The sequence below is a fragment of the Gekko japonicus genome, unplaced genomic scaffold (genome assembly GCF_001447785.1).
Source record: "Gekko japonicus isolate JY-2015 unplaced genomic scaffold, Gekko_japonicus_V1.1 scaffold1923, whole genome shotgun sequence".
NCBI classification, from domain to species: domain Eukaryota; kingdom Metazoa; phylum Chordata; class Lepidosauria; order Squamata; family Gekkonidae; genus Gekko; species Gekko japonicus.
The window spans coordinates 248,777-272,309 of NW_015167594.1; the positions used below are offsets into that span (position 1 = coordinate 248,777).

General features: G+C 42.5%; 1 protein-coding gene across 1 annotated transcript; it reads right to left on the bottom strand.

Moving 5' to 3' along the window:
- Positions 1 to 174: 174 nt before the first annotated feature.
- Positions 175 to 14,854, bottom strand: LOC107112778 (survival of motor neuron protein-like). Its single transcript, XM_015413963.1, has 9 exons — positions 14,843 to 14,854; positions 13,687 to 13,758; positions 12,015 to 12,140; positions 11,136 to 11,336; positions 8,454 to 8,597; positions 7,988 to 8,059; positions 4,783 to 4,893; positions 2,148 to 2,209; positions 175 to 1,570 (listed from the first exon to the last, which is right to left on the bottom strand). The coding sequence occupies exons 1-8, from the start codon at positions 14,852 to 14,854 to the stop codon at positions 2,153 to 2,155; spliced, it is 795 nt and encodes a 264-aa protein (XP_015269449.1). The 3' UTR covers positions 175 to 1,570; positions 2,148 to 2,152.
- Positions 14,855 to 23,533: the final 8,679 nt, after the last annotated feature.

The window sequence follows — 23,533 nt, forward strand, 5'->3', positions numbered from 1 at the left end:
CTAATATGGAAATGGATATTTTCTATTTCCACCTATTATAAGAAGAACCGAAAGAAGAAAATGGTTCCATGTAAACACTGGCTTATAGATTTGGTAACAAAAAGTAAATGCTTGATAGGTTTGAAAATGAATCAGTATTAGACACACAAAAATTAAGCAGATTAAATCCCCTGGGAGTCAATGAAAATGTTGTATAGAACAGTTTGAATAATTCATTCTGTATGTTACTTGTGGCAAATACTGGAATAATTTAGTGGAATCGCAGATGCTTTAAAGATTAAAAGATATGTAGAAGTGTGCAGTTCTCTGAAAGATTATGGGTCAACTCTAGATCAAATATTCTTGGAGGAAGTGAATTCCTCAAAATGCTACTTTTGGGGGATAGGGGACCCTAAGGAACAACGTGGGTGTCTGTGTGCTTGTAGAACAAAGGATGAATAAGTGGAAATTGCCCATTTACTCTGGATCCAACCCTAAATTAGTGCAAACAATGTTCTGTCACAAAATCTGGGGTAGGTTCCTCAGTAGTGAAAGAACGATTGTCACACAAGAAATCTCACTTTTACTAAGTTACCTTGAGGATAAAAGTTTCACTTTTAAGATGAATGCTAAGTTACACTGATGGCTATGTGCATTCTACTTCAGTGTTAATGTGGCATCTTAGATCCTACATGCTACATGGAAGCACTCTATCATAATGGACCAAGGCAATCACCGTGAGGGTGCCGATAATTCCACAATCACACCACTGAGGAAAACTGACCTTATTTGTACTGGCTTTTAAGCATTCAGAATCATACTAAAGCAAGACACCTATGGTGATTTCCATTATATCTTTCCTGTATTCAAGTCCATTATCTCAGCTAGATGTAAACTGTAAAAGAAAAAACGGCTCTACAGGCTAATAAAATTAAAGTAAAATTTGAAAAAAACAAGTTTATTGATGAGTATTTTAAACAAGTTCAGTGACATCACTGATAAGCGATAGATCCCTATTCACTTGAACAGAGTTGTTCTAGCTCCGCTGTCTGGACCATTGGGTAACCAACCACAAGCATCTATAAAAATCACTGACTGGTAACACTTCTAGAAAGTTAAGTACATAAGCAAAGATGTAAGCCTGTCAAAAGTATTTTACTGTATGCATGAATCAATTCCAACCAAGATCTTAAAAACAGTGAAGAAAAAAAGATTATGCTTTCTATGGAATCTTCAAACCAACAGTCAGTGTTTACATTCCATACAACTAGTTTCTCTTATGGCTATTATCACTGCCAAGCTTAGCAGAGATTCTGTCACCATGGAGGACTGTCTTAAATCTGTGCAAGACTAGATAACCAGATGCCCAGGAAGATGAATTAGTCCAGAACAGGTACTCAAGAGCGGGACAATAGATGATAAAAGCAGGGTTAAACCAGAAATCTTGCTAGCAAAGTAACATTTGTACAAAATGGGTAAGTGATGCCTCTGAGGATTATACAGTCAGTGATCTTCATCTCAGTGAACACTTCATCTTTGTCGAAGAATGTACATGTGGGACATCCCTCTCCATGGGAGAGAGTTTTTACACCTAGTTTTTAAAAGGAGAACATACAGGTATGTTAGATCAATTTATAAGTACATATGCTGGTGATATTAAGTTAATCTTCCGTCCAAGACGACCCATTTGTATTGGAAATAGATGGACATTATATCAGCCACCCAGTTGTATTTCACATGCACTCTCAAAAAGAGGTATATTTAGCAATAATAGGCACTTCCTTGTACGTTACTTCCAGTGTCCTGAACTTTTTTAGTTATGTCATTTCATTATCCTTGAAGGAATTGCTAGTGAATCCATGGAAATGATTTCATGGATGAAAGTTCAGTCACTTTGCAACTGCTCATTTCAGAGAGAATGGCTGACTTAGTTTTGTTTAAAAAAACACACATCTACAGGCTAAACCCACAAAGCAGCAATAAGTCAACCTATCACTGTTTTCACAGCATCCTTTCCATGGACTTCCAAGAAAGAATGTGTGATGGTTCTTCCCACCCCTACACTTGCATCCACAAGAAAAACAATGTTAACAGCCCAGTATTTGGGTTGTGTCTCCAAGATACAGTTTGTACAACCTGCTCTCAACTAAAACAAAATTAATACTTACAACAGCTACTTAGAATGGGCATCTCTCCCTGATGTAGCTTCCATTCGGCTCTGTTTTAAACCCTGTGCAATACAGGATACAGACTTGTTTGTAACTGAAGACCAATGAGTATTACAGACCAATATATTATCAATAGGGAACAGAAGTGAAAATAAAATCTGATTATCTATGCCAGGGATCCTCAACCTTTTTGAGTCTGTGAGCACCTTTGGAATTGCGAGGCAAGATGGTGGGCACAACCACAAAATGGATGCCACAGGAGGCACAGACAACCACAGAGGCAGCCCACATTCAGGATAAAACCAACACTATGGTATGCCGCTAAAACAATACTTTCTTAAAGAGATGAGTAGTTCTTTAGTTACAAGATTAATCATCTGGGACTCCCTGTTGTAAATGAACACTGGATTCCATGTGGCTGCATATTTTTAAGAAGGTTTATACATGACCTCCTGCCCAGCTCTCCTGAATCCTCTGCTTTTTGGTAGAACTGCCACAGATGACCTCCAGAGGTACCTGGATCGAGGCGGATCAGCAGTGCCGTTGCACCTGTCGACAGCATTCGACACGGTCAACCATCAGCTACTGATCCACTGCCTTGCCGACTCTGGAATTCAGGAGCTTTGCCTTGCAATGGTTTGCATCCTTTCTTCGGGGTCGGGGACAAAGGGTGGCAACTATGGGAACAGCCATCCCGAAGGTACCCACTGACTTATGGAGTGCCTCAAGAGGCAGTACTCTCCCCGATGCTGTTTAACATTTATATGTGTCCCCTTGCCCAGATTGACCGGAGGCACGGGCTGGGATGTCACCAATATGCGGATGACATCCAACTCTATCAGTTGTTGGACGGCCAGTCTTACTCTACACCGGAAGATCTGGACCAGACGTTACAAGCCATGTCTGGTTGGCTTAGACTGAGTCGACTGAAATTGAATCTGACAAAGACGGAGGTCCTGTGCCTGAGCCGGGATGGCCCGAAGATAGGGATCCCACTCCCGACCTTCGATGGGGCACAGCTGGTGCCAGCACCAAAGGTTAGGAGTTTGGGAGTGCTCTTGGATGCCTCTTTAACAGTGGAGGCCCAAGTAGCAGCCATGGCCAAGTCAGCCTTTTATCAACTTTGGCTAATTAGGCAGTTGGTTCCCTTCCTCAAACGCAACAACTTGGCAACAGTGATCCATGCGATGGTCACCTCAAGATTAGACTACTGTAATGCTCTCTACATGGGGCTGCCCTTGTCCCAAATCTGGAAGCTGCAGCTAGTGCAAAATGCTGCGGTCAGGCTGCTGATGGGTCTCTCTATGCAGGAGCACATCCAGCCTGCGCTAAAAGTTTTGCACTGGCTGCCGATAGCATACCGGATTCGCTTCAAGGTGCTGTTTTTGACCTTTAAAGCCCTTTATGGTCAGGTCCAGCATACCTAAGGGACTGCATATCCCCTTACGTTTCCCAGAGAGCAAACCTGAAGACTAAGATCCAATTTTAAAGTGGTTTATAATATGAAATTTTTGCTAATGCAAATGTTCCCTCCAAAAAAGTCCAGACCAATAAGATATATCCCCAGGATTATGTTGGTTTTGCACACAGCACTTTTGGGGTTGTGTGCAGAGGTGAGAGCGGGCAACAGAAGCACTGAGCAGGCTATAAAGGTTTTTCTGGTCACATACACTAGAAGTGTCAGATGGGAAGAGAAAACATCCCTGAAACAGGCAACCAACAACAGTACATTCCTAAGAGGAGTTACACCCTTCTAAGTCCCTTGAAGTCAATGGTCTTAGAAAGGTGTAACTCTGCCTAGGATTGCACTGCAAGTGTAGATGTCTTTTCCATCAGCCCCCCACCCCCATGTGGGACTTGTCTGAATACTTAGCAACAATCTCAGTGACAATCAGGAGGCCACAACTTCATGAAACAGACTGCTGGTCAGCTAAGTTGTTCACAATATTACATCTCAATAGTGAAACATCATTCATTACTCCTACAACCAAAAATGCTGGAAGAGAGCAGCATGTGGTCTGAGTTCCTTCCAGGTTTTATACTCATACAGTAGGTCTGTAATAAAAAAAACTTGCATGTTTTTTTTAAAAAGGTCATAGATTCATTCAACACTATCCCAGTGGATCAGTGTTAAGTTTTGATTAGCCAAGGCAATGTAAATTTGATTTAGGTTTTTTTTTTTTGCTTTAATCTTAAATAAGAAAACGGCAGAACCATTTTAACAGCATTTCCACTTCCATGACTCCTTTTTTGTAGCACAGCAGAAACCAAGACAAATGTCAACACCACACTGAATTCCCCACGTGCAGTGCCCTTCCGAGGATACCTCCACCCATGAAAGATTATTGTTTTTCTCACAGAAAATAATGCAGACACATGTGATGGGATGGGTCTGGACTAAATGTGGCTCTGTTTGAATTTAGGGGTTTGTTTTAAAGTCAAATTCCATTGGTTGTCTGGGTCCCTAAGGTGATGGGTAACAGATGCATTCACCCATAATGGCTTGATTTACAATTTGCTTTTTTTATTAGATTAAGATAGCCACACAAAAGGCTATTCCATTCACATTGGGTTAACGTAAGGAGTCAAATAGCTAAGCTGCATTCCAGGAAGAAAAAAAAGACTTCTCTCTTACCAGATAGTAGCCAGTATGATAACCACTCATATACCAGGCTATTAACATACTTCCTAATGCTTCGTCATCTTCTGAAGAGTCTGGGCTCATAGGTGGAGGTGGTGGAATCAACTAGAAAGCAAGAGAGTTTATACTGAACTGGCTGGTTTCTCTTTAGAAAGTTTTTAAAAGCAGAAAAACTCTACAATGTGTACATTTTTCAGATTTATAATCCACAAGCTAGCATGATATTATTTGTCATCTAAAACTAGCACCCATATTTTCAAACAAAACATTTCAGACCTAAATCCGCAGGGAGGGAAGGGTATAAATGAAATTAATTAAATAAATAAATAATAAATGCCCAAGTCCTATAGTGGTTGTAGTATACTGTGCAGCTCTAGAATCTTTCATCAGGTTTCATTACATGCAATCGTTTAAGAGGCTTCTAATGCCAAGTTAAGTGAATTAAGGGATAATATTTACTGGGAGTGTGTTCGCATCATGTTACCATATTCACTTTGCCTTAAATCTTAAACAAGAGAACATGGGAAGGAAGGTGAAGAAAAAGAAAGGCCAAGACATCAATTCGACTAATGCATGCAGAGACACGAGTTCACAAAAGTACGATCACAACAAATTTACAAAGCAGAAGAGCCTAAAATAAGCCAATATAATCAGCAGTATGAACATCCAGTTCTTGCCAAAAATTAAGTAAAAGAAATAAGTCTGTGCCTTGGCTACGCCAGACTAGGGAAGCTGCACATACCGTAGTACACATATTCAACACCAAGGCCATTTCCATCCAAAATGCAGGCCTGAATCGGGACTGAAATGGGCCTAGATAACCGGTCTCCTCCAAGACCACCTAAAGCTGTGTAGCACCACCCACTTGAGCACCTTGCCCAGGAATGGAATATTAACCACTGGGTAGTAATTGTTTAGGTTATTTGTGTCCAAGGAAACCTTCTTCAGGAAGGGTCTCACACAACCACATCTTCCAAAATGGTTGGAACTACATTTTCTCATTTATTACCTGGACCCAATCAACCAACTCAGCCTGGCATGATACTATCAGCCATGGGGGCAAGAGTCAAGATCAAATATGGTGGACCACACACTCTGAAGCACCTTGCTCACTTCATCAGGACCCCAAAACTAAAAGTAATCCATACAACTAGCTTGAGAGTATGCACCAGTAACACCAAACCAACTGGGGTGATGAACAACTCAAATGGCTTCCAAGCAGAAACTGCCTCCTAAACTTTTTGCTGAATCTAGTGAGAAGTTTGGAGGTGGAGGGACCTCGCAGGGATATTGAAAGAAATTTGGAGGTGGAAATCATAAGCTGACTCTCAGGTGATATTAACTTAGTTTGTCCATTTGTCCTCTACCCCAGCACCTAAGCTTCTCTATCGCAGCTGGAACACAAGCAGATGCTTGGGGTGGGGAGAACAGGAGTGACTGGCTTCTTTTCCCTTCCACCTCAAAGTGTAAGCTTGGGTTGCCAAGAAAAGGAGCAGATCCTTCCTGTTCTGTGCAGCAGAAGTGGTTTCAGGTGGTAGTGGGTAAGTTTTCATCTTGGGCTACAAAGAATAGGAGCAGATCACCTCTGTTCTCTGCAGCTCACAAAGCTTTATGTAGAGATTAAAGCAATGATTGTTTTTTACCTTGAACCCACAACTGACAAAATAGGTTCCAGAGAATAGGAAAATCCTGCTCCTGTCCTCTGCAGCCCAAATTGAGTGGGGAGAAGGAAAATGCCGCCCCCAGACTTGCTGAGATATAGCAAGCTATCCCAGCTGAGACAGAACAAGAACCTGACTTCCAGCTGATCCCTGCAATCAACACAGTTGATTTCCCCAGCAGGAGATCAGAAGCTGACTCCCAGCTGATCCCTCATCAATGGGTAGGTGGGTCCTGATGGTTCCAAGTAACCTGCTCCTGCAAACAGATACAAACAAGGTACAAACAGCTGAACAGCCTGTCAATCAGTCAACTCCCTGATCAACAAAGATGAACAGGATGGGAGTCAAACCAGTAGGTGTTTGAGTATCCCTATTCTAGACTGCAGCTAGCTGACTGTATGCATCCAATTCTCTGCCCGTATGTAGAAACTAGAATGTCCAAGGTAAGCTAGACTACAACCTTTACCTCTATATCACTAGCTTTCTGTGATAGTGATTTTTTTATATGCAAGAGCATTCAGGTATGCAAATGCCTTCCTGCAATGTGAAGTAGACTAGAAATAGGTTTGACACGTTGACTTGGATCCCATGAGGGAAAATCCATCTCCCTCTATCTGCTGCAGCCCCAAACGCCTCCCCTCAAACGCTAGCCTGCAGGAAGAGTCCACAGGGACACTCAGAAGTCTGCAGTGGATGGGGGAAATCAGCAATAACCATCCCCCTTCCATCTGTGGGAATCCTTCTGTGTGTCAACAGTGCATGAACTGTTCAGACAACATGCTAACAGCAGCAAGAGTAGTATTTGCTGCCAAGAGGAAAATTGAGGGTTGCCCAACTCTTGAGAACTGGGTAGACAAGAAGCAAGAATACACAGTTATGGCAAAACTGACAAACTACATTAGCCAAAGACTGAAAGAGGAATTAGAAAAATGGCGAGTTTTCTGTGACTACTATAACCAATCTGTCTAGTTATACATCTGAATGGTCTAATATTATATGATAATACAGTTTGAATATGAAATATAAAATATATTATTTGTATGTGTTTATTATAACAAACTGTTGTGTTAAAAGTTTATAAAATTTCTATGAGGTTATGTCATACCATATAACAGATAAGATCGATAAGATAAAAATGATAATATAGTATGAGAAAATGGTAGAATACATCAGTAGGTCGTTATACTAATTTAAGTTAATATGTGATATATATTTTAAGCAATATTCTTATGCCATTACACCATATATATTGTGTTATATGTTTACTATGCTATTATATCATATACTTTTTATATATACATATATATTCTGATAAAGGAATGTCCTCAATATCTGTAAAATTGCCCTGACATTATGGTTTTGGTAATTATATTTCCTATGCATTCTTCCCTATTCCCTTTTTTCTTTCTGTATCCCTTAAAAAAATTAAAGTAAAAATTTAAAAAATCCTTCAGTGTATCCAATCCCTTATATCTACTGTTTGACAGAACAAGGACTTAAGAGCATTTTTATTGTTACCCTTTTTAGCTATCACTCACCGGTGGTCCTGATGAAAATGGTGGAGGCCAGCCTGATAAGAAAGATGGAGGTCCACTGAACTTTGACCCAGTCTACATTCAAGTTGTTTAACATGCAACAAAAGAAGGTCTTCATTATATCCATGACTATAAAGCTAAGCAAGCAAACTGACACAATGTACCCCAACCAGAAAATTATGTCAAAGAATTGAAAAATTTCACAACATTCTAGAACCTAAATAAATATTTATGTTCAAAAGGCATCAGGTTCTGTGTGTAGCTTTCCAAAATACATTAATTTCAACACAGACATTCAGAATGGAACAAGGCTCTCATCTCTTCCCCTCAGTAGAAATCATTACTCATAAAGCTGTAGCCCTTAGTCTGGTAGTACAAAACCAATTACGATTAAGCCTTTTAAAGAAAGGCACCACTCCACTAAAACAGCTGAAGGCTGGTATGTCGTAACCAGATGACTTTCCCTTACCCTTCCCAATCCCGGTGGTGGCGGTGGTGGTAGTAGAGGGAAGTGCGAATTCCATTGTGCTGATTTTGTATGATTGTGTTTATTTCCAGGCGACTGGAAGGACAGGTCACTTTCATCGGTTGAATACTGAGTCTCATTTGCATTCTAGAAAATATAATTGTAATTAGAAATCTGGCACAGACATTTTCAAATGTCACTTACAAGGTGCAAATAATAAATACACTCTGGCCTTCCTGCATTCGGGTTTTGTGACGTTAGAGAATACAGCTTTTAAAAGCAACTACCAAAGTACTGCAAACAGCACGGTATGGACTGCCTTTCCCTATGTGAACTCGTGTAGCTGTATAGATCATTAGACACACTGACCCCACTGGTGGACCTCCTGATGGCTCCTGGTATTTCTGGCCACTGTGTGACACAGAGTGTTGGACTGGATGGGCCTTTGGCCTGATCCAACATTGGTGTCTCTTATGTTCTTATGACCCTCACAAAAAACTCCCTTTGCCAGGTGCATGCCTCTTTGGCAAGGTCTCATGCCTCTTCTGTTGTGCCACTGGTCCTATAGAATGGACTTCCAGAGGCTTGGAGGGCACCCTCAGTGGAAGCTTTCTGGAGCTCTAATAAAGGGCTCCTTTTGGGTAGAAACTTCTCGGATGAATGATATTCATCATTTTATCTGAAGGAAGTGGAACTTTTAATGTGATATCTGTAATTCTTTTTAACTGTCTAAATTTCATTTGGTAGGGTCTGCTGGTAGTTGCAAGCTGCCTTAAGGGTAGAATAAGGCAATGGTATAACTTTTAAAAACAAACAGAAGGCACAAGATCAAATTAAGCTCCTATATAGGTGGGTACCTTGAATAAAACTTTGTTGGTCTTAAAGGTGCCAATGGACTCAAACATTGTTAGGCGGGTGCAATTATACTCGTATTTCAACTACATACTGTCCACTTCTTCTATTAATTTAAAGTCATTTTTAATCTGCCCTTTTCCTATCATGGACTCAAAGCATATTTTAATAATACACAATACATAAAAGCAATAATTTAAAACAGAACAGATAATTGGCAGCCAACTACTATTGCCCCCAGCAACAATCCAATCCTCATTTAAAGGCCTGCCTCAATTATTTGGGTATGTAAATTCACCCCTCCCCCCATCAGCCCCCCCCCACCAGGGAGGCCATGCCACAATGTAAGTGCTGCCACCAAAAAAGCCTGTGTACAGGCCAAGGCTGATTTAAGACGCCCGCACAAGGGAACAGAGAGCAAACTCTGGTTGGACAACCACAACTGCCACATGGGTGCACTCTGAGCCGGCCTTGCTGGGAGGGCGGGGTAAAAATCTAAATAAATAAATACTATAAAATCCTGCAAGAGCTGTTAAAATAGCTTTAAGCACTATCTTTGAAAACACTCTATCAGTTTGGGACAGATTAAAATAGAAACTAGAACCAGAGCCCTTCTCCAATGGCCTGTGTTTTAAACTTGGGGTGGCTTCCCAGTTTTGGACATAAATAAGTTTCGGTTATGGTCCAAATCGGGCCTTGACCATATCAGGAACTGGAGAACAAGGGAGAATCCAAACACGAAGTAGAATTAAAGTTACAAGGGCCAAGCACCATGGTTCCAATATTTTCAAATGAGAATAATACTTTCCTACGCTACCAAAATGGGCTTCCTTAGACCGCTAACTACATTTGAGACCCCTCTAACTGGATTGTTGAAGGTTATGAAAGGTCTCTTGTCTAAAATATACCAAATTCTTATTGAGGTCCTATACTCTAAACTACCAACATATGTTGACATGTGGGAGAAAGATTGGGAAGCTATTTGGAGTTCACCTTCAAATAAATCTACTATTCATTCGATTACGATACCGTATCTCTATCTCAATAGATTACATAAAATAAATCAGGGCTCCAGTCCTAATTGTGGGAAGCTCTGTGGGCAAAAAGGTTCTCCAGTTCACTTGTGGTGGAAATGCTGTAATATCCACCATTTTTGGTTGGCTGTCTCAAAGGCAGTCTTCCAAATTACTAAGCTCCCTTTCTCTCTGAAGTTGTTTATATTTGATATCTGGAATGATATCCAAATCCCCAAAGAGACAAGGAAACTTCTTTCCAAATTATTAGCAGTTGGCTGTTTGATGATCGCTGCCTCCTGGTCAAATCCAGTTGGACCGTCCTTAGATAGATGGCATGAGAAACTTTGTGAGGTCTGTGTTTTGGAGAAAATTGTACATAACCCCTTTTCCTGTAGTTGGCAACATAGTGCACAACAAAGTAGCTATGAAGACACCTGGAATCCTGTCTTCGATTATTTAGAAATCAGAGTCATCCTAGCCTGGAAAAAAGATTATAGACTTTGGTTCTCTCTTTGATTGTTTTTTCCTGTGAAGCTGGTATACCTTCCATCATCCCCTGGAGAACGAAATGTGTTTATATCTAGGTACCTCGTTTTAAGTGATTCTCACTGCATTCAATATTTAAATTTCTGTTCCTTCTACTAATAATGTTAAGGTTGTTTCAGTGTATAGTCTCAAGTCAACTTCTACTTTTCATGGTCTTTGTATTTCTCTGACTATGATATGTAAACTAAGCTTACTGCTCATTAAAATGTATATATATAAAAAAGAAGTTTCTCCCATTTCAGTAAAATGGGAAGTTTATTTTGGCACTCACCTCCCCAGCACTTCTTTCCTCATTTGTTCCCTCAGCATCTATTGGTGGCAGCAGATCAGACAGCCGATGCTCTTCCCTATTTCCATATCCAGTATAAACCACTACACATGTCCCTTTCTTCCAGTTAATTGAGTTAATAATTGCTTGGTACACATTACCATCTTCAGACCAAACTGCACTGCATGCATCATTAACTCTCCACTGTATTGAAAGAAAAAAAGTTACACATGTAATGTTCCAAAAATAGTTTCTCCACCAACCTCCTATATTAGCAAAATTTCTTTTGTGCAAAAAGATCTTTGCTTCAAGCAGGCTGTTTGCAATGTATACTTTTATACCTTCATTGAACAGTTAATATAAGTAACTTGCTTCCTTCGTAGTCCAAGCTATGTTAGTTTTAGACAGCTCTCTGTTTAATGTCATGCTACTAAGTGACCTGTCCTTTTAAAATTTTCAAAACAGTTAAAAACTTTAATATTGGTCCCCTTAGTTTTCAAGTGCACCACCTGAAAACAATGAATCAAATGTGATACTTTCTCCAGCAACTTCTACAAATACATCATTCTGGTTACAAAAGTATCATTCCCTTTTCAAAAACTGAAAAATGGAACAGTGCTACTGAAACGAACATATAATCAAAACAGCAATGTATCACAGGGCTTCTCAAACATCAGGTTTTCTCTTTCCTGTAAAATTTCAGGTACAACATACTGGAGAGAGAAGGCAACTGAAGATTCGGGTTGCTATTCCCACGTCTTGTACTTGGGAACAACTTCAACTTGGAAAAACAAATTTTTCAAGATAAAAAAATAAAAATTCTAGAAGCTTTAAAAAGATATTGCCTTTGTGTATGTTGTCACAAGTGCCCCCCACAATGACCTGTTTCTGTGACGCAGCATTACTTTTCTTCCTACTCTTGTTCTTTTTGTTATTTTTTCTTTTTGTTCCAGCGTTTTGCTCAGTTTTATCCAAAGGCTCTGAACAGTCACCATTCTTCAAAGCATTCTGTTAGAGAAAGTATAAAACAAAAAGCCCTTTTAATAAATAGTTTGTTCCTTGAACCCCATGTCACAGCAACCTATTCAGCTGAGAAGCCCAACCATAACCAGGAGCATACAATGGGAGGACTGGTTCATATTCTAATCTAAGCAGTACTTGGGAGGTATGGGCCCAGATTAGCCCAGGTCTTTGAGGTTCATACTTTAGCTGCACTGCTTCCATTCTTGAAACAGACTACAGCAACTCTACTTTCAAAACAGCTGCTCTAATGTCTTGTTCAAGGCTGCAAATAGCAAGGAGCCCTCCTCACCAGCTACATGACAGACTGAGAAATGCATCTTGATGATTGCTAACTGACAAAACTGCATGTCTTTTGGCTGCTTCCATCCATTTAAGAATGCACACAAGGGAAAACATCACCCAGAATCAGGATGAAATGGCAACAAGACTGCTATATTTGAATGTTGTTAATTATAGAATATTTTGTTAGAAAACTAAGTTGGCAATAGAAGACTGAATTCATTGCAAGCAATATAATTTAATCACAAGAAAAATGCTGGCAATCTTGTCTGCATTGTATATTACTCAGTGATAATGCACTAAAAGAGGATTCTCCAGTCATGACCAATCTCTGTGTCGTATCAGAGGCTGTCAGATTGAACAGGATGGGCTATATCCTGCAGTCCTTCCCACATTCTCATTCCCCTGCAGTTCTGAGGGTTGCAGCAGAAACACGGATAAAGAACCATGTAGACTAAGGGTCTGAAGTTAACGATGAAAAGTCATCAAATTACGTCACTCTTCCTCCCTCTTCTGCCAGCAAAACCTCAGTTGAGTATCATTTTATTGATGTAATAACAACCTATATACCAGGTTCTTTGAGTTCCCAACTTTTTAAAATTCCCAGCCCCCATAGCCCCTTTTGTTGAAGAGATGTGCTTTTCTACTTATATCTCCACAACAAGAGAAGAGAAACTTACTTTGTAAGAAAAAAGAGAGTTAAAGCTATGAAGTCAAAGAACCAGATACACAGATTGTTTTACTTATATAACAGTAGTCAGCTGCTGATTAAAACAAAATAACCCTCGGTGGTGGGGTGGGGGATGGCTGCTGCAAGAAGGAGGGGAGGGAAAACTGCTGCCATGAAACTGTGACCAGGAAAACCTGAATATTCCCAAGCATGTGGCAACCATCCAGGCTTTACTGTAATCTTTCCCAAAACTCTGCAGCTAAAGTAGATCTGGGAAACACTGAAGAAACACCAGGGAAAACCTAGGAGATTAATGGAGGCACCGATGCTATGAAGAAGCAGGGGAAAAACACTTCCCAACAGTATCAACCCTGGGACAAATAACTGGTGTGGAAATGGCCTAGGAGGTGCTGCATCTATGAACTGTGTGTTTTTGTTCTGCCTGTTGTTCAAGTGATGATAGTCTTCCTTCTTTCCTTGAAAACTCTTGCTTCTGGAAACAAATTCTAGAGAGCAGCTTCCATGCAAATTTAAATCCCTGCAGGTTACATTCTGCACTAACACCATCAGGATGTGCTTTACCTTGAAAGATGCAACTGCTTTATCATATGCCTTTATGAGGGCTGTATCATCCCATATATCAGAATCATCGCTCTGCAGAAGAAAGAGAACACAAAAAAGCTTAGCCCATTTTTTAAAAAATATATTAAAAGAGCTATGAGCCTATGGTTGCCAACTCCAGCCTGGGAAATTCCTGGTGATTGGGGAGGGGGAAGCCTGGAGAGGGCAGTCACTGGAGATGTGATGCTGCAGGGTCCACCTTCTGAAGGTCCACTTCCTCTAGGGAAAGCTTAACTGGAGGTTAGCAATCCTCATGGATCACTGCCTTGTTGTGGCGAGGGGGCTTGCGTGGTTCGATGAGGCTGTGGGCTATGCCGTGGAGGGCCACCCAAGACGGACAGGCCACAGCAGAGAACTCAGACCAAGTGTGGTCCACTGGAGAAGGAAATGGCAACCCACTCCAGTATTTTTGCCAAGAAAACCCCATGGACAGTATCAAAAGGCTAAAAGATATGACGCCGGAAGATGAGCCCCTCAGGTTGGAAGGTGTCCAATATGCTACTGGGGAAGAGCAGAGGGCAAGTACAAGTAACCCCAGAAAGAGTGAAGCAGCTGGGCCAAAGCCGAAAGGACGCTCAGTTGTGGATGTGTCTGATGGTGAAAGGAAAGTCCGATGCTGCAAAGAACAATACTGCATAGGAACCTGGAATATAAGATCTAAGAATGAAGGTAAGCTTGATGTGGTCAAAAATGAGATGGCAAGACTGAACATCGATATTTTAGGAATCAGTGAACTAAAGTGGACAGGAATGGGCGAATTTAACTCAGAAGACCATTATATCTACTACTGTGGCCAGGAATCTCATAGAAAAAATGGTGTGGCCTTTATAGTCAATGAGAGAGAGCAAAAGTCAGTACTGGGATACAAACTCAATAATGACAGAATGATCTCAGTCCGAATCCAAGGCAAACCATTCAGCATCACAGTAATCCAAGTCTATGCCTCAACCACTGATGCAGAAGAGGCTGAAGTGGACCGGTTCTATGAAGACCTACAACACCTAGAACTTAAGCCGAAAAATGATGTCCTCATCATCATAGGGGACTGGAATGCTAAAGTAGGACGTCAAAAGGTAACTAGAATAACCAGAATAGCAACGCCGCTCGGACATCACACGTGAGAGGCCATTTCGGCTCCCCCAGGCCTCGTTAGGGGTTCTTTAAAAAGTTATGGCCCCCGGCGCCAGCAGCTGCATCGGCCGCGGGGTGGGCGGAGGTGCGAAACGTTCTCTCGCGAGAGGCCATTTCCGCCCCCCCAGGCTTCGTTAGGGGGTCTTTAAAAAGTTATGGCCGCCGGCGCCACCACCCCGGGGCTCAGGGAGGCAGGCGAACGCTTCGCACCTCACCCCCCCCCCCCCCTACGTCCCCAAGAAACAGCCGTGTCTCATTGCAATGCAAGGCTAAAAAAAATGCCGAGTAAAAGATAAAACTCAAAAGTCGGTGTTATCGGAGTGGAGGTAACCCGATCTCAACTGATTATGTAAAGCCAAAGGATCACTGAGCAGGATCTCTGACTTAACGCGCTTTGTCGCGAGAGGCTTTGTGGCGCCGCCTGAAAGGAAGCGCCCGGATAAAGCGGCCCGGAAGAAGCCGAGGCCTCCTTGCCAGTAGCGGTCGGTAATTCGCTCCCTAGACGGCGCTGCGGCGGTAGCTCCTCCCTGCCAGTCCTTGGCTGATGAGGTAGCCATGGCGGCGGCAAGGTTGGTGGCGTGCTGCTGAGTGAGCACCTTCTGGCTTGGCGGACTGGACGGGCCCGGGAACTCCCATGGCTGCTCGGAGCGAGGACGAGGCGACCCTCTTCAGGCGCGGGGCCGGGCAGGTACGTGGGACTGCTTGTGAGCTCCGCCGGGCTCCCCCCCCTCCTTTGTGAGGATGGCTCTTGAGGGCCCCTTCCGTGTGCGAGGAGGCTGCATCTGTCGCTTGCTGCCGGTTGGATCGGAGGTGGCAGAGAAAGTGTCGGAAGCGGGAAGTTTGGGGAGGCAGCGACTGGAAGCGAGAGCGCTGCGTGTAACAGCATGCATCTTAACGAGCTATCGATGTATTGAAGAGGATGTCCATTGTTTCGGTTATCTAGCTTGAGGATTGCTAACCTCCAGTTAAGCTTTCCCTAGAGGAAGTGGACCTTCAGAAGGTGGACCCTGCAACATCACATCTCCAGTGAGCTTACTCTTCTCCCCAAACACTGCCCTCTCCAGGCTTCCCCCTCCCCAATCACCAGGAATTTCCCAGGCTGGGGTTGGCAACCATAGGCTCATAGCTCTTTTTACAATTTTTTAATAAAATGGGCTAAGCTTTTTTGTGTTCTCTTTCTTCTGCAGAGCGATGATTCTGATATATGGGATGATACAGCCCTCATAAAGGCATATGATAAAGCAGTTGCATCTTTCAAGGTAAAGCACATCCTGATGGTGTTAGTGCAGAATGTAACCTGCAGGGATTTAAATTTGCATGGAAGCTGCTCTCTAGAATTTGTTTCCAGAAGCAAGAGTTTTCAAGGAAAGAAGGAAGACTATCATCACTTGAACAACAGGCAGAACAAAAACACACAGTTCATAGATGCAGCACCTCCTAGGCCATTTCCACACCAGTTATTTGTCCCAGGGTTGATACTGTTGGGAAGTGTTTTTCCCCTGCTTCTTCATAGCATCGGTGCCTCCATTAATCTCCTAGGTTTTCCCTGGTGTTTCTTCAGTGTTTCCCAGATCTACTTTAGCTGCAGAGTTTTGGGAAAGATTACAGTAAAGTCTGAATGGTTGCCACATGCTTGGGAATGTTCAGGTTTTCCTGGTCAGTTTCATGGTAGCAGTTTTCCCTCCCCTCCTTCTTGCAGCAGCCATCCCCCACCTCCACCCCACCACCAAGGGTTATTTTGTTTTAATCAGCAGCTGACTACTGTTATATCAGTAAAACAATCTTTGTATCTGGTTCTTTGACTTCACAGCTTTAACTCTTTTTTTCTTACAAAGTTTCTCTTCTCTTGTTGTGGAGAGGTGTAATGGCCTTGGACTCGTAGGGGCAAATTCCGCCTCTCGCGTGTGATATCCTCGTGATGACACACGAGAGGTCATTCTGGCTTCCCCAGCTCTCTCTAGGGGCTCTTTAAAAAGTGTGCTTTCCATCATTCCCTGTGGGCAGGCATGGTTTCCATCATTCCCTATGGGCAAGCGTAGTCTTCATTATTATCTATGGGCAAGTGTGAACTCCATTGTCCTCTGTGGGCAGGCGAGGACAGCGTTATTCTCTATGGGCTAGCATTGTCTCTATTATTCGCTATGGGCAAGGATGCTCTCCAGTAGCTCCTATGGGCGTGTTCTCTCTTAATCGCTATGGCAAGCATTGGCTCCGTTTTCCCTATGGGGAAGTTTGGTCTGTATTATTCCCTTTGGGCAAGCGTGGACCCCAATATCCTCTGTGGGCAAGTGTGGTCTCCTTTATTCCCTATCGGCACGTGTGGTCTCCCTTATTCCCTCTGGACAAACGTGGTTTCCTTTATTCCCCACGTCCACATGTGGTCTCCCTTATTCATTGTGCGAAGCGTGGACTCCATTATACCCTATTGTCAGATGTGCTCTGCTCTGCATTATTCCCTATGGGCAATCATGGATTCTCTATTGGCAATTATTTACTGCACTGTCCCCTCTGGGCAAGCCTACTCTCCATTACTCCCTATGGGCAATCATGGATTCTCTATTGGCAATTATGTCCCTAGGTGCAATCATGGATTCTTGGCAATTATGTACTCCATTATCCCCTATGGGCAAGCATCCTCCCCATTATTCCTTATGTACAGTCATGGATTCTCTATTGGCAATTATGTACTGCACTATCCCCTCTGGACAAGCCTACTCTCCATTATTCCCTATGGGCAATCATAGATTCTCTATTGGCAATTATGTACTCTATTATCCCCTATGGGCAAGCGTCCTCTCCATTATTCCCTATGGGCAATCATGGATTCTCTATTGGGAATTATGGATTTTCTATTGGCAATTATGTACTCCATTATTCCCTATCGGCAAGCCTACTCTTCATTATTCCCTATGGGCAATCATGCATTCTCTATTGGCACTCATGTATTGCCTATGGGCAATCACTGTCCACTCATGTATTCCCTATGGGCAATCGCTTGTCCTTCATTTTAGTATGTCCCTATTTCTTGTGTAGGTCTGCACAGGTTTTGTAAGCGACATTAAAAGGGAATTTTGAGAGAGGGAGACAACAGACGGGGGATCTCCTTGAGTACATAGGGTTAACTCTGAATCTGAATTTAGCTATACATAATTGAATTCACAATATAAATCAGGTGAACTATTTTACATTACATAATAGTTAAAATGGGATGGCATAAAAGCGTTAAACAGCTCGGAGAAGGAATAAGGAGACCAGGGGGCATTGGGGCAGAGTTCTTCCTATAGTGGGTACTTACCTGGACGCCACATATTTTTAGTTTTTAAGGTACTACTGGACTCTTGCTCTTCTGTATTGTTTGCCAGTAAGCTAATACACTGACCTGAGTAGGTATCTGATCAGTGCAGACAGATCTATACAATGATGGGGAGGAGGTGGCTATAGGGTGGGGACAGACGGCTATGGCCCTCCTGCTTATTATATTTACAGAGGCACTGTTTTGCTGCAACAAGGTTACCTTTCTAGAGTCAGTTTTGCCCAAAAGTATACAATTTTGTGTGATTATAGAGGGTGGAGTCCTGACCTAATGGACCAGGAAAGCCCAGTCTCCTTAGATCTTGGAAGCTAAGCAGCATGATCAGCCCTGGTTAGTATGTGGATGGCAGACCAACAAGGAAGTCCAGGGCTACTATGCAGGAGGCAATGGCAAACCACCTGTTAGTCTCTTGCCCTGAAAACCCCATGAGGGGTTGTCCTAAAACAGCTGCAACTTAATGGCACTTTCCATCACCACCATAACAGGCAGATAGCCACTAAGAACTGCTGCCCTGCTAAGCCAAGTCAGGATGGCAATAAGATTCAATCCTATGCTCAAAACTCTGAGATTCCAGGCTGTGAAACATAATTAATGAGGCTCCTTATTCATCTATGCATTTATCAGTCTTGCAGTCATTTTCTCACATTGTGTACCCTTCCAATCTCCACCAGTACTCCTGGAGTCCCTACACTGTTAGGCATGTTGCCTTATATTTTATAATCCATTGATTTATTTATCATATTCAGTAATCCGGTGACGGATTGAAAGTATTTACTCTCTGCCTTGAGGCCCAGTAAGAGAGACTATTAAAAAAACTCCCAAATCCCACCCACAACTGACAGACATGATTCCTGATTATTTTAAAGGGAGTTTAGTAGCTGTTCAGAGAAAGAATCCTAGTTATGAACTTGTTGTCTTGATTACTCTGAGCAAATAATTGGCAACTGATGAGTTGTCAGGGGAGCGGTGGCACAGTGGGTATATTCCACTGTCTTAACATCCGAACTGTGTCAGTTCGAGCCCCGCGCTGGTGTGAGCAGCCAGCCTGTCGTCCCCAGCTCATCATCCACCCAGCGATTCGAAAGCCTCGGCGAGTAGATAAAATGGGAACCACTCCTTAGAGAGGGTGGGCACACCGACTCCCTTCTGGGAAGGTGTTAGCTCTCGGTTGGAGACGTCCTGGTCTGGACCTGGAAGGCGGAAGAATCTACTCAGCTAAGAAAAATTCCTGCAGTGGGATGCTCCGGCCAGGCGGTGGCAGTGTGGCGATGCAGCTGTTCGGAACATGACTGAGTCAAGCCAGAAACGTTTCACCGGGCAGTACGGCGTGTGCAACTTAAATGAATTATATGTTGTCTTCCGTATCCCCTATGAAAAACATTGTTAGTCCCGTCTAAAGAGTAACTGTAAATCACTTTGAGCCCACTTGTGGGGAAAGCGATTAATAAATCGAAAGCATTATTATTATTATTATTATTGTCATACATCCCACTTGGATTCCCATGATACCCTATTTGTTGTTATTGTTCAGTCGAGTCCGACTCTTCCCGACCCCATGGACCACATCACACCAGGCCCTCCCGTCTTCCGTCGCGCTCTGGGGTTTGCTTAATTTCATGTTCGTCGCCTCCATAACACTGTCTAACCATCTCATCCTTTGCAGTCCCCTTCTTATTTGACCTTCAATCTTTCCCAGCATCAGGGTCTTCTCCAGTGAGTGCTCCCTTCTCATTTGGTGGCCAAAGTGTTTGAGCTTCACCTTCAGTACCTGGCCTTCCAGGGAACAGTCAGGGTTGATTTCTTTTAGGATTGACTGATTTGATCTCCTTGCAGTCCAGGGGACTCTCAAGAGTCTTCTCCAGCACCATAATTCAAAAGCATCTATTCTTTGGCGCTCGCCCTTCCTTATAGTCCAACTCTCACAGTCATACAGTACTACTGGGAATACTATTGCTTTGACCATATGGACTTTTGTTGGCAGGGTGATGTCTCTACTTTTTAACATGCTGTCTAGGTTTGCCATCGCTTTCCTCCCAAGGAGCAGGCGTCTTTTAATTTCATGGCTGCAGTCACCGTCTGCGGTGACTTTGGATCCAGGGAACGTGAAGTCTGTCAGTGCTTCCACGACTACTTCTATTTGTCAAGGAGTGATGGGGCTGGATGCCATAATCTTAGATATTCTATTAAGTTCCCCAAAACAAGCAATACCTTTGGGCAGCCAAGTTAGCAACCCAGTAAATAACACCTCATGGGGAGAGTTAGTTTTTTTTCCAGACCCATTGATTGGCTTAACACCATCTGGATATATGAAAACACGTATATCCTACAAGAGCAGTCGCTCAAAACTAATTACACAGAAATTAACAACCTTGGGGATTGATATAACAGCTTCATTGTTAAATGAGCCGCTCAGAGAAATTAAATCCAAACTAAAGAATCTTGACTTCAGCAGTACCCTCCAAAGAGCTCGACGTACTTGCTCTGGTCTATCCTTGGGTCTTGCCCCCCCTGAGGCTATTCCATCATATTGCTACACTTTAAAGATTCCAAGACAACGCAGAGCGTTCACCTTGGCGAGACTCAACTCCTTCCCCTCTAAGGTGCTCTCTGGTCGTTTCTTGGGACTTCCGTTTTCGGAACGTGTCTGCGATTGTGGACAAGAGATGATAGAAACTATGGATCATATAATGCTTTTCTGTCCTAAGTGGAATAAGGAAAGAGAGAGATACATCATTCCCGTTATGAGAAAAGAAAAGCTTCCTCTCCTTCCTTGGGTAGTTTCAGTGCTTTTGTCTGATAACTTCCCTGACAATCAAACCACGGCTATAGTGGCTTCCTTTCTAGCTGCGGTGATTAAGAAAACAGATCTCCCTGAGTTTAATTAGTTTATTGCTGATAACTGTCAACCTATATACAAATTTGATAATTTTAAGTGTGTGCTGGTTTGTTGTTGTTGTTGTTTTGGTGTTTTTTTTATTCTGTACAGTTGCTATGGCTTTCTTGCTAATGCAATAAATATTATATTAAAAAACAACAACACGTATATGTGTGTGTTAGATCACAAAAAAATGATAAAACCCTGAAGGGACTTACCTTTGTGTTTCCCAGGAGCAGGCCCCCTTGGTGGACAGGTTCATGTCAGGGCAATATGGCTTAGAATCTGGTGAGACAGTTTGGTGTAGTAGTTAAGTGCAGAGACTCTAATCTGGGAGAACCGGGTTTGATTCCCCACTCCTCCACTTGCACCTGGCTGGATGACCTTGGGCAAGTCATAGTTCTGATAAGAGCTGATCTTGAAGAAGAGCAGTATCTGTCAGAGCTCTCTCAGCCCCACCTACCCCACAGGGTGTCTGTTGTGGGGAGGGGAAGGGAAAGGAGTTTGTAAGCCACTCTGAGACACCTTTGGGTAGTGAAGGGGTGGGGTATAAATCCAATCTCTTCTTCTCTTCTTATTCAGGTTGCTTTGTGTTGCATTCTCCTGTGTATATATGAAAATCTCCTATTGTTTTCCTCTCCTGCAGGTAATTGTATTTTCCCTTATTTTGTTTTCCCAAAATAAAATTAAAACTTAAGATCATCTGTATATTGTCCCTGGATCACTTGGTTATAAAAGGACTGGGTTATATGTGTCAGCTATTTCCTAAGCAAGCCAGACTCCTATTTAACAGAATGAGGTGTGCAACAGAGAGGCTGAAGTAGATCTGTCAGACTCTGCTTCACATCTCAAAAGTGACTGGTGGTGGTAGCTACCCACTGTGTGTGGGGTAGTGTTTAAGGGGTAAGCAGTAGGCAAATAGACCTCTGGGAAGATGGGGAAATAGGGCCCTCTGTCTCTCCCCCCCCCATCATGAGGAGTCTGTGACGTCTTAAACATGCATTAGTGCTCCCTCAGCTAAAACATGAAGTCGCAGTTTTGTTCTAAAACATAACCATCCTTGGGATACGGTTCTTTGATACACCAGTTCAAAATTAGCAATTATGCAACTTGTTTTCAGGACCCTACACTTGTTTCCAATCGTATACTAGTATATTAAAAGCCTACAAGTTTCCATCTCTTTATCTCTTTACCTCTGGAATCCTTGCTGCTCAGTTAAGTATGGAATATTATTTTGGGGATTCACTGATGTGTATTACTCCACACATTAACCGTTTTGTAATCAAATCCTATGCTTACTTATTCAAAAGCAGGGATGGGCATGGATCAGAAAAATGTGGTTAGTGGTTGAACTAGTTTGTGGCCCCACAAGCCCCATTGAAAGGAAACACAGTTCCTTTCAATAGGGTGTCGAAAGCCCCGCCCCCCAAAAAACCTGAGTTGCGGGGAGCAGATTGCTCCCTGATACTCAGTTGTTTTTGCTTCTTTCCCTGAGAACAGAAAATGGGGGTTTTAAAGGGACCTAGAGTCCATTTAAACCCCTGCTTTCTACTCTATCCACAAACTACCATGAATGGCTGTAAAAGTTTGTGGAAGTTCATGATAGTAGACCTGTCACAAACTTTGGTTCACAAAACATGAACAGGGAAAAATTCATCACGAATTTTGCTTCCTGGTTCAGTTCATACTCATCCCTATTCAGAAGTAGGTCACAGTAGAACTTACCTGCAAGTTTGCATGGAATCACAGGTCCTTAGGGAACCTATTAGGTTTGGGCTTACTGTTTCACATAGCTGGGGCTTGGTTGGTTACAGTGCATTTGAGCAGCATGCCTGCTGTATGGGCACGCTGCAAACTTATCTTATTAGACTCCTTTAATTACACTTGTGGCAAGCTCCTGGTTGTCCTCAAACTTCATTTTTAGAAGTTTTGTGGTTGGTATTTGCAGGACATTTAACATACATTAAATATTTAGTGACACCTAGCCAGCAGCCACCTCCAGCATGCACACCTCATGCTTCACATATAAACGGCTGATTTAGGGAAGATTCTTCCCATACAGCCTAATTAAGGGAATTGTGTGCTAGGGACAACTCTCCTCTGTTAATTCACTGCTGTCTTCTGTGCCTAACATTGAATTGTTAAACATGCCACCCACACTTTCCAAAGAGCGGGGAGACATACCTGAATGATCCACAAGGTTGACAAGCAGTCTTCCTACATCAGAAAACAAAAATTGGCTTCTATATTATAGAGCTGCGGCACTAGTTTGGATTAGAGAGTGGGTCACTCTTGAAGATACAAGATTGTTACAAATTGAAGGACATGATTTGTTACTTGGATGGAATGCATTTTTATGGTATGAGAAAGCAAATTCCCAAAAATATTTTAAACAGCATTGGTTGAGAGCCTCTTTACTTAAAGTTTGGGATAGAATTCATTAAAAAAATTATACTAAAAGATCAAGACTAATAACACAATTAGAGGCC

Coding starts and splice junctions, on each gene's coding strand:
- LOC107112778 (XM_015413963.1), bottom strand. Junction 12,141..13,686: donor AAGCAGTTGCATCTTTCAAG/GTAAAGCACATC, acceptor TTTCTCTAACAG/AATGCTTTGAAGAATGGTGA. Junction 8,598..11,135: donor AGGAAAGAAGTGCTGGGGAG/GTGAGTGCCAAA, acceptor TATATTTTCTAG/AATGCAAATGAGACTCAGTA.